The sequence below is a fragment of the Neovison vison genome, chromosome 3 (assembly GCF_020171115.1).
Source record: "Neovison vison isolate M4711 chromosome 3, ASM_NN_V1, whole genome shotgun sequence".
Taxonomy (NCBI): Eukaryota; Metazoa; Chordata; class Mammalia; order Carnivora; family Mustelidae; genus Neogale; species Neogale vison.
This window is the reverse complement of record NC_058093.1, coordinates 137,695,048-137,707,134: the sequence shown is the minus strand read 5'-3', so window position 1 is coordinate 137,707,134 and position 12,087 is coordinate 137,695,048. Positions and strand designations below refer to the sequence as shown.

Here is a 12,087-nt window from a genome sequence, read left to right as displayed (position 1 = left end):
TCGGTTCCACCTGAAAATAGCTGTGGCTAATATATTCAATAATAAAAAGCAAGATAGAAAACTGCACTGAAGAACTGGAATCTATTTTTTAAAAGTAATTGAAATGGAAGGGCGCCTGGGTGGCTCAGTGGGTTAAGCCTCTGCTTTTGCTTCAAGTCATGAACTCAGGGTCCTGGGATGGAGCCCCAGCCCCGCATAGGCTCTCTGCTCAGCAGGGAGCCTGCTTCCCCTCCTCTCTTTACCTGCCTCTCTGCCTACTTGTGATCTGTCTGTCAAATAAATAAATAAAATATTTTTTAAAAATTAAAAAAATGAAACAGAAATTCTACAACTGAAAAAAATGTACTGAGACTCAGAACTCAGTAGCAGCAAAATGGACAAAGTAGGAGAGTTGGTGTATCAGAAGACAGGTCACCAGAAAATGTCCTGCCTGAACTTTGAAGAGCAGAAAGAACGAAAAGCACAGAAAAGACTATTTAAAAACCCCCAAACAGGGGCGCCTGGGTGGCTCAGTGGGTTAAGCCTCTGCCTTTGGCTCAGGTCATGATCCCAGGGTCCTGGGATCGAGCCCCGCATCGGGCTCTCTGCTTGGTGGGGAGCCTGCTTCCTCTTCTCTCTCTGCCTGCCTCTCTGCCTACTTGCGATCTCTCTGTCAAATGGATAAATAAAATCTTTAAAAAAAACAAACAACATACAAGTCATTGCGAATAGCCCTAATACTTATAATATTAGAATCCTGTAGAGGGAGGGAGGGAGAAATTTGGCAGAAGTAATATTTGATGATAATGGTGACAGCGAGTGTCTACATAGTAACGTGTATGGAAAATTTTTCTTTATTGACTACATTTTTTACATTGAAAACATCAAGTTTTAAAATAATCTATTACCAGCACGTCATACTTCAGTAAAAAGAAAAAAAGAATGAGTACTAATTGTGCACATTTCTCTGCTGTGATTGCTACTACTCCAACTTTTTTCAGTTATTTGAACACTGCAGAAGAATTAAACCATGCTTAGGATTATTAAGAATTTTATCATCAATTATTAAGGGTGACTAGTGTTTGGAGGAAAAAGATCTCCTTAAAATGTTGCCCTCTGAAGTATTTATCTTCCACATATCCTCAGATTTTTATTATAAAATATTTTGCTTGCATTTAGTCATGATATTTTAGAGATAGCTAGTGATATCTAGCCTATTGCTTTTTAGAACATCTATTTAGATTAAAGGAAAAATATTTGAAGAGGATAAAGACAGAGAAGGGTTAAGTTATTTCTAGAATAATTTGTGTTCCTTTACACTGACCATTGATATAGAATCTTATTTTCATCTTTTAAGTTATAACTGAGTAAATAAACATTTTCTATGTATGTATGTGATATATAAAAATTACTTTTTTTAAAAGAAGAATTTCAATTTTGAAAGAGAAAATTGCATTTCTAATAAATAATTAGTAAGCCAGATGGGTGAAGTGGTAGAAAGAGTCCCATTAAAATCAGTATTAAATTTGGTCTAAGGGAGGAATTTTAATCTATGTCAGCCAAAAGAAACAAACATATTAAAAAGAACCAAAACAGCTTTTGCCATTTTTATAGAAAACATATTACAATATTTCATTAAAGTTTAACTATCCCGAGTTTATATAGTGACTTTTAAGTAAAAGAGACAGCTATTTTTGCTTCAGTTGGCAAGGTACAATATTTCTTTCCCATTTCATTTTCTTCTGAAATACCTTAAGAGACCTTTCTTGTTCTTTTCTCATTTCATGTAATTGTTTTCCTTTAAAGTTATTCTGACCTTACTTTGTCCTCTAGCGTCTACAGTTTTCAAAAAAAAGTAGATTTCCTCCTTTTTGAGGTACTAAGTGGTAGGCAAAACTTTTATGCCTCTCCTAGTCATGTAGCGCCACCTGCTGGTTATCCCTGGGCATAGCACGAGGCTTGAGTTTGTTGAGTTGTACTTGTCAGACTAGGTTATTTCATGACTTTACTTTTTCTCTAGAGGTCTTTTAAGATATAAAAGATAATATCTACTTAATTTTTAAAGAATAGGATAACATAGGATATCCAATTACCAAACGGATCCATTGGACTCCTTTACAAGTGTAAGATATGTTAAAGGATCTTAGCAATTAATTTTTCTCACATCTTAAAATTAACGTTTACTATTTCATCATCCCAGGAATTATTACGTTATCCATAAATTATTCATGCTAGACAAGACTAAATAAGACAATGGGAGAATGGTGGAGAGATATCATTAAACTAAAATCTAGTGATGCTGGTGAAATTGATCATGTTAAGTAAAATCTCAAAATTATGACTTCGCATGTCAATATTCTAGATAAATTTTCTCAAATTTAAGAATTGATGAGTGAATTATATATTTCTAAGAAGAAAAAGGAAGTATGTTACTTATTCAAGAGGGAAGGGCTTCACTGAACACGTTTGCAACAAAAACTTGAACTGTTTTGCAAAAAGGATCTGTGACAACTATATTCTTTCATCTATTATGATGTTTATATGCCAACATTTACTTGATACAGTTTCTAAGTGGATAATGCTAATATTAAGTGTATACATAAAGGTGACTGGAAGAAAATGGGTGGTGTAAACATGAGTAAATTCACTGGATTAGAGAAAAATAGAGAGTCCCCTGTACTCAGACAGTAAATGGCGATAACTGTTTTTCCTGGGATACTGAACATATGTAAAAAAAAAGATACTACTCATAACAAATAAATTACACAGGAATAAAACAATGAAAATGTATATTATGGGGAAAATATAAAATTTTACCTAAGGACATAATGGAGGATATAAATAAGTAAATGTTGGGTAGTAATACTTTATATTGTAGAAGTGTCAATCCTTACCAAATTACTTCCCAAATATAGTATAATAACCAAAGAATTTTTATAATAACTCAAGATACTGATTCTAATATTTATATGGAAGAATACATTACTTTACTGATGCTCATTACTTTTATGATCTCACTTGATCATTTGTGCTGGTGATTAAAATACTTATTCATTTTGTTCTTTTTTATTTTATTTTATTTTATTTTATTTATTTATTTGACAGAGAGAGATCACAAGCAGGCAGAGAGGCAGGCAGAGAGAGAGGAGGAAGCAGGAGGAAGCAGGCTCCCTGCTGAGCAGAGAGCCTGATGCGGGCCTCGATCCCAGGACCCTGAGATCATGACCTGAGCCAAAGGCAGCGGCTTAACCCACTGAGCCACCCAGGCGCCCTCATTTTGTTCTTTTTAAAAATATATGCTTTATCAAAGTACTACAGGCACATAATTAAAAAAAACAACAACAGTACAGAGGACATAAGACACCCAACAAACCCCTGCCCCACCCTTCTCATCTCTCAGTTCCCCAACCCAGAGGCAAAACCTTTTACATCTATTTTTGTTATTCTGGTACTCACCTCCATGTTTCTTAATAATATGCTTTTATTACTATTTCTTGACTAGATGAACTGAGGCATTTTCTGTGTACTCCACACTGACTCTGCCTGTTCTCGCTGCCTCCTCCCCACCCATATGGTTATATTACTATCTTTACCTCTTCTGTTTGCTCCATTGGTCACTTTATTTGTCAAAAGATTTTATTTATTTATTTGAGAGAGAGAGAGAGAGAGTACAAGCAGGGGGAGTAAGAGGGAGAGAGAGAAGCAGGCTCTCACCGAGCAGGGAGCCCATTGTAGGGCTCAATCTCAGGACCCTGAGACCGTGACCTGAGCCAAAGGAAGACGCTTAACCAACTGAGCCACCCAGGTGCCCCAGTTCACTTCATTATTAAGCAAGTTGTACCCCCAACGTGGGGCCTGAATTCACGATCCCTGGATCAACAGTCACACACTTGGGGCACTGGGTGGCTCAGTGGGTTAAAGCCTCTGCCTTCGGCACAGGTCAGGATCCCAGGGTCCTGGGATCGAGCCCCTCATTGGGCTCTCTGCTCGGTGGGGAGCCTGCTTCCTCCTCTCTCTCTGCCTACTTGTGATCTCTGCCTGTCAAATAAATAAATAAAATCTTTAAAAAAAAAAAAAAGTCACACGCTCTATCAACTAAGCAAGCCAGGCACCCCTACATTGGTCACTTTAATAATGTAATACCTACTTCTCTGTCTTACTTTCTCAACTATATCCAGAATTTCCATGTTCTATTTTATGAGAACAATAGCATCACTACTATTCCACTTACATTTCTTTCCTTCTCTGCCTTCCAACTTGTAACCCTTACATGGACACTGTCGAGATGGGGGACATCTACATTCTGTTCTGTAATCGCAATTAAGTCTTCCTTGCTTTGTCTAAGGTTTGACTCTAGAAACTGAAACCCAGTATTTGCTCTATTATGGGTATTTAAATACTGTTCACTGAGTAGCTAAGTTTTATGCTATGACTAGATTGTCTTGCCTATTTCATTGAAGCTTTAATCTCTGTGCCACTGTTCAAATGAATTCTCTTTCTCATCATCCCAGCAGCTGTTTGAAATCACCTGACATATTAAGTTGCTTCATGTTCGAAGCAGGCTTTCTTGTACTGTTGGAAATATTTTCTTTTCCCTGAAGTTTCCACTTGTCCTTGTTTCAGGGGATGAAGAAATGTACACCATCCATGTGTGCCATCGTGTTTCCTCCGGCTTCTTATCCAATCCATATATTAAAATTCACTTCATTTGGCTATTCTCATTTGGAGGGTTTGTCTCCCAGTTGGTCTATTCTTGTACAATGTATTATTCTGTACATTTTTAGTTGCATTTCTCTTTTTAAAATTTGCATTTTGAACTCTTTCTCTTTTGTGAAGTGTGGGCTTTTTTTGTTTTAAAGATACAATAGCTTCTCGGATATTTCTGAGAACTTTAACATTTTTACGTTCTTTTCTATGCCTTAAATTATTTTCTCAGGAGTCAGTTCTTCATGTGCTCTTAGGTACTTCTTGGTTATATTGCAGGCTTTTGATAAATAGTGATTTTCAGCCAGACAGGTGCACAGGCAGGCCTGGGAGCTTTGCTCAGAGTGGGTGACCACTGGGGAGGAATCAAGCATGCTGCAGGGCTCCCGAGGACACGAGGCCAGCAGTGGCCCTACAGGCAGAAGTTGACCATCAGAGCACAGTAAGTTCATGGTCAGCCAGCAGGCCTAAGTGGAACAAGGTAGGCACTGTGCAACTGAGCCCTGTACAGAAGAGTACATCTTCCCTGACTAGTCCTTTTAGAATGGCTGGTCTAAATTAAGTCTTGCTTCCAATGTCCTATGTATTTTCTTCATACCAGGAATTGATAATATATTTCTTGTTCATTTATTTTATTATGCTCTGACTGTACCACTAGACTACAGATAAACAGATGCATAAGACATGTATATGAGATAAGATGGGGCAAGTTCCAATCAGTAAAGACTTGATTTATAGTCTTTATAAGTACATGTGATAATCTTACAATTAGGGACACTCTCCAAAGGTAATTCTACCTTTGATACATATTATATAATATTTAGGATAATTAATTTCATATGATAATAAGTTGCAAAGCCCTAATTTTGCTTTTTTTTTTTTTTAAAGATTTTATTTATTTATTTGACAGACAGAGATAAGAAGCAGGCAGAGGCAGGCAGAGAGAGAGAGAGGGAAGCAGACTCGCCTGCTGAGCAGAGAGCCCGATGTGGGGCTCAGACCCTGAGATCATGACCTGAGCTGCAGGTAAAGGCTTAACCCACTGAGCCACCCATATGGCCCTTGTTTTTTTTTTTTTTTTTTTTATCTTCTATTCACACAAATACACACACACAAAGTCAAGGAGGTAATCACATTATTCAGAGAGTAAGGCAATACTTAAACCTTTCTAGTTTATGAATGCCACACCAGCACTACAGAAGTTGTCAAAAATAACCAATGAAGTCATTCAAATGCATTCCTAACACCCACATTTCAAGGAGTTTCTGTGTATTTTGGTCAAGACCAAATCCTGCATAATTAAATGCAAATCCTTGCTAATTGAAAATGACCCTTGAGGAGGAGGAACAAAGAAGGCTGAATCAAGCACCCCACTTCACCTCAGAAGTGCAGAGCCAGGGTTGTGACTCATATCTCCCCTCTACTAATCCAAGGGAGACAGATGTAGGTCAGCAAAATCCTGCTGCCCACCAAAGGCTGTTCTCCTCCTTACCCATCTAATAGTTATCAAGGTCTCCCAGAATTGTATCATGGGCTTTTTCTTGTCACTTTCTAAGTTCTCCTAGGGCCTCCTACATGTGCAACAGTTAACACCACCATGCTGATATCTCCAAACTACGCAAACAACTTTCATCTCTATGTAGAGATTCAAGTCCCTAACTCGTTACATAAATTTCATTTGTAACTAATTTCCAATTAGTTCTAATTAACTGATATCTTCGATGTAGGCTAAACTCAGGAGCACTCACCCTTGCCCATAAAACCATCTCATCTTTCTTTCTACAAGCCATAATGGAAACACCACCTCCCAATCAACCAAACCAAGACTCCCCACACCTTCCCAGGCAGGCCCTGTTCAATGATTTTAATGTCTCCCACATCTCGCTCTCCGGGCTCCTTTATCTCCTTTATTAGCCATTCAAAAGCATCTGGCAACTGGCCCATTATTTAAAAAAATAATAGAAGAGGCTTTTGTTTTGGAGTCTGCACTAATATAAACAAAAAAGACAAAGTTTCTAAGTATTCTATCCTGTCAGTAGTACTCAAACTCATTAAAAAATTCCTTCTACAAGTTAATAAAAAATATGAGACTTACTTAAATGGTGTGAAAAAAAATGGTAAAATAGCTTCTTTTTTCTGGGTCATTTTCACCTGGGAACCAGATAGAAAAATATTTTAATATATTATAAATGAGAAAAAAATTAGTTTCATTTTGAAATACAAACATCATTAAAATGTCTCATTGGGGATACTTATTACTTTGAAACTAAATGGAATTTTATGTTACTACATTACTCCATAAATATTTAAACAGAAATTTCAATTATCATACTATCACAATAACCTGAGAATTAATCATACCAAGCTTCTTGCAAAATAACATATTGTAATGTAATTAATACTTGCAAGCTTGCAAAATAACATACTGTAATGTAATTAATACTTCTTTTACTCTTAGAAAACAAAACAAGCTGCATTAACAGTATTAAGGATAACAAAGTTTCCTTTAAATTGTCACTACTTAGCTTAATGTATATGGTAATATACATGAAATGAAGACAAATGTTGCAATCTCTACTACTACTTCTGTGGGGCAAATTCCAATCAACAGAGTTGGAGTGCAGTCTTTATAAGCATATGTGAGTGTCTTACAATTAGAGATATTTATCAAAGGTAATTTTACACCTCAAACTCATTCATGAAATGTGTACCTCACAAATGTTAAACTTTATGACACTAGTCAAATACACAAAATTTCAAGATAATAAACTATAGAAAATAATTTCTTAAAACACAGAATCAAATATTTTCACTTAATATATTTGATTTTAAAGTTGTAGTAGTATCCGTCATTGTGTGTGTCTTATTTTACCTTGAATTGTTCAAGAATCTGCATTGCATTTGTAAACATGCTCTCTGCCCTGAAGAGATCAGTGTTGTTAAGATAATCTATAGGAAGGATACCCTGTAAAAAATAAACACTGGTTTAATATTAGTATTAATATTATTAGCATACTATAATTAGTATTAATAGCTTAGGCCATTCTTATAAAACAAAATAGACTTATAAAGGAAGCACTAAAGGCAAGATAGGTAGATGAATAACTTACTGAAATAATTAAGCAAAATATCTTTTTAAAAATCGTAATTGAAAAATGTTCTATTAATTTTTCTACAAAGTAGATATAATAAGTTGTATAAAGCAAAGAGATGAAACAGGTTCAATAAAACCTGTTTTATTGAAAGACTACTGTGTGCTAGGAAGTGAATGAAATGTTTTGCACACATGAAAAATCAGTATGGTGGGTCACAGCCAGTATACTTAAGGGGGAAAAAAAGGCCTAATAAGAAAATTGAGAGTATACTGTGCACAGTAAGAGTAAAGACTGTTCTGTGAAACTTTTTTTTCAGTTATACACATACAGTCATAAGTATGACTATAAGGATCATTTTCTCAAGAGTTTGGAGTTAGATGACTTTTTTTTTTTTTTTTTAAGATTTTATGTATTCACTTGACAGAGATCAAAATAGGCAGAGAGAAAGAAGCAGGCTCCCCGCTGAGCAGAAAGCCCGACACAGGGCTCGATCCCAGGACCCCGGGGACCACGACCTGAGCTGAAGGCAGAGGCCCCAGCCCACTGAGCCATCCAGGCACCCCAACATAATATTTTTTAAAGTTTCATTTGAAGAGCTAATAAGAATGGCTGATTGGAATATATATTTTGGCTTTTCAGCATCCAGTTCCCGTTCTTTACGGCATTACCATTCTGTGTTTAGAAATCTTCCCCACTGTGGAATTTAAGAAACAAAACAGATGAAAACAGGGGAAGGGAAGGAAAACCAAAATAAGATTAAAAACAGAGAGAGACGAACCATAAGAGACTCAACTATAGAGGTTTCTGAAGGGGCATTGGAGGGGATGGTTTAAATGGGTGATGGGCATTAAGGAGGGCACTTGTGATGAGCACTGGGTGCTACAGGTAAGTGATGAATCACTACATTCTACTCCTGAATCTAATACTACACCATATGTTAACTAACTTGAATTTAAATAAAATTCTTGGAAGGAAAAAAAAAATTCTCCCCCACTGGATATAATACAGTAGGTTTCTGATGGAGTCCCACCTTCCTTTACTGAAGGGTAGACAAATAAGGCCAGCCCACTCAAATGGTAAGCACTGGAATTTGACTCTTGGGAGTCAAGGAACAAAAGATACAACAGGTGTAATACTCTTCTCCCCTAGTGATGGTGACCTGGCTGCAGCTGTTGGGTTCCTTCTTCCAAGTCTCTGGTGTTCTCTTAGTTCCTGTTCATTTCTAAGCCTGGTTTTTGAGCACCCCTTTGATTCAACAACCCAGCAATATCTTTTTAATAAATCCCCTTTAAATGGATTAAGTTTCTGCTGCTTGTAATAAAAATTATTTATATATTTTTATCAATTATAACTGAAATATAAAGATAAATCTGTACACATTTTAGAAAATAAAAAATTTTTTAAAGATCTTATTTATTTATTTGACAGACAGAGATCACAAGTAGGCAGAGAGGCAGGCAGAGAGAGAAGAGGAAGCAGGCTCCCTGCGGAGCGGAGAGCCCAATGTGGGGCTCGATCTGAGGACCGTGGGATCATGACCTGAGCCGAAGGCAGAGGCTTTAAACCACTGAGCCACCCAGGTGCCCCAGAAAATAAAAAATTTTAAAGAAAAACTATTACACCAGTGCTCCATGTTGTAGGTTATATAATACACACACTTATGAGGTATTATTATATACTTAGAAAGAGAGGGAAATACAGTTTTAAATGTAACCAAAGATTATTCAGAAAGACATAAAAAGGTAAATTTTACTGTACACTAACTTTTTTTTTCTGAGAGTTGATAAAAAAATTTTACTCCTTACCACTGAATTAAGGGGAAAGGGAACTCCAATAAGAGAAGCCATGAGTGGTGCAACATCAGCCTACAAACAGAAAAAGTTCAATTCTAAGTTTACAGACACTAATAAGAAAATTAAATAATTTAATGCAACTATATTTTGGACTATAATCATGATGTTCGTTATAATCTATTACCTTCAAACATTTAACATACAACAGATATCAACTCTAAAAATATTTGTTACAGCTGTATCAATGTATAAAAAAATAAATTTGAAAGAGCCCCAAATGTAAAACATGCTAAAACAAAAAGTTACCTACCCTGAGAGCTAAGAACTTGACTACTTTATATAGTAGTTGTTCCATATTATGAAAAGGATGCCTTAACTAGATAAAAAGTAAACAGCAATAGTAGGCACCAACTCCAGAAAAGTATATATCAACTGAAGAAAAAGTATACACCAGAAGGTTTGGCCAGCCACTGAAGTCCAGAAATGATATAACCCCCAGCTTCCTGGAGAATTGTTTGTGCCCTTACCTCCACTTCCCCAACTCCCCATCTCTCCTCAGCCCACTCCAACTTCCTTTATGACTCTTCACCCATCCCAAAGACCACTCCTTAGAGAACTAACATCCTCTGCTTTTCTAAATCTGATTGACTGTTTTTATATTAGTCCTTACAATTTTTCAGGCGGTAAAGTGCTTAGATGTCAGAATACCCAGTTCCAAATCCTTGCCTGCAATCTCTGAGACCTTGGGCAGGTTAACTTATCATTTATTTACTTATTTCCTTATCGTTTATTTATTTTAAAAAAAACTGTCCCTTACAGAGTTATGGCATAATTAAATGAGATTAAATTTATAAGGTACCAGGCACATAATAATCATGCAGTAAATGGTAGCTACAAATGCTGTTGTGGTTATTTTAATTATTTGGCCTCCCAGCAGCACTGGGTAGACCATTCCCTTCTCAGCTTCTGTAACACCACACTCCACTGAGTGTCTTCAGTTTCACTGTGGCTCTTTTCCAGATACCATCTCTAGTTCTCCATTTAAAGCTGGAGTTTGGTCCCAGGTTCTCAATGCTTCTCATTCTTTACCATCTGGACTCTCTTTATGAAGTACCAACCCATAGAAAATTGGAAAACTCCAATGGCCTCTAATCACCTTCTCCCTTTCCCCCAGAGTCCACTGTTGGCCTCTTCTAATCTCTTCTCCATGCTGCAGCCTGAGAAATCCTTTCCCAAAAAGATAGATTATATCACTCTCTAAGCTTCAAATACTTCAAGGTCTTCCCCAAGCTTTAGGATTAAGTCCATAGGCCCATAAGACCCTGTGGGGTCTAAGGCCTACCCAGACATCATACCACAGTCCCGGTTGTTCTATGCTGTGATCCTTTAATGTGCCATGTATCCTCTTACCAGAGCACTGTGTACATGACGCTGCCCCTGCCTGGAAAGGGAGAGGGAGTATCACATGCCTGATAACTACTTCTTACTCTTCGGTTTCAGCTCAATCCTCAATGTCTCAAGAAGGCTTTGTTGACCGTACAGTCTATCAGATACATCCACTCTATACTCTCCTAGCTTCACAGTCCTCTTTTGTAGTACTTAGCATAGCTGTAATTTTACATTTATTTGTATAATAATTTGGTTACTCTCTGTTCTCACCCCAAACTGTAAGCTTCCCAGGGCAGGCATTTTGTTTGCTTTTACTCATCATTATATCCCTTATACATGTTTAACGCTAATGTCTACACAATGTTTAAACACACTATAGACACATATCAATGTTGGTGGAAGGAATGAATAAAGAAATTCTCACCTAATGTAGATTTGAAGTGGGAGCATTCAGAGAGCAATAGCTGAATCTATATTTAGTTTTAAATTATAATCCAGTCTGGCTATAAGTAAAACATGTTTTATGATCTTCAAGATACTCCCTATTCCTCTGATGGTGATTTTTATTACAAAATTAATTAAGTTGCTATTCTAATTTTATTTATTTCCATTTATTTGGGTGATATGCAGCCATCCTGACAGAAAAGACCATTCTTAATATGCTGATAGAGAACAGGCTTTTGCAATCATAGGCCTGAAAATGAGATGCTGAACTTTGGTTTATCCACTATAATAAGAAATGCTGGCTTCTGAGGTGACCTGGAGAAGGTAAAATATTCCTACCACCTTGGAGGCCATATACCAATAATGCCATGCCTTCTACAAATAGCAAAAATGGTTGTTTACAGAGCATATCTTCAACAATGAAAATTCCATGCTTCATATTTATACACAATGTTACCCGTCTAACTTGATTAGGTTGGCCATGTATTTTCCTGTAATCTAAGGTTTCTAGCTAAGTTATCTATATTTTGTCATCTTTTTTCCATTGCATTTGTAAGCATCCTGGGTAGAATTAAAATATGTGTTAATAAAAAAAGAAATGGCAACTCACATACTAGAAGGAAAAAACCCATAACAGGGTTTTATTATTTATTAGGTCTATGCTTAAAGCAACTAAGCAAGGC

General features: G+C 36.5%; 1 protein-coding gene across 5 annotated transcripts in view; it reads right to left on the bottom strand.

Annotated features, from left to right (window-relative positions):
- PIGN (phosphatidylinositol glycan anchor biosynthesis class N) overlaps nucleotides 1–12,087 on the bottom strand; it is a 102,266-nt gene that overhangs the window by 59,398 nt on the left and 30,781 nt on the right. For all 5 annotated transcript variants that reach the window (XM_044242868.1, XM_044242867.1, XM_044242865.1 and 2 more), the window contains 3 exons: nucleotides 9,584–9,643; nucleotides 7,556–7,648; nucleotides 6,779–6,834 (listed from right to left, as the gene is read on the bottom strand). In XM_044242868.1, the coding sequence (XP_044098803.1) occupies nucleotides 6,779–6,834; nucleotides 7,556–7,648; nucleotides 9,584–9,643 (209 nt within the window). The remainder of the gene's footprint in view (nucleotides 1–6,778; nucleotides 6,835–7,555; nucleotides 7,649–9,583; nucleotides 9,644–12,087) is intronic.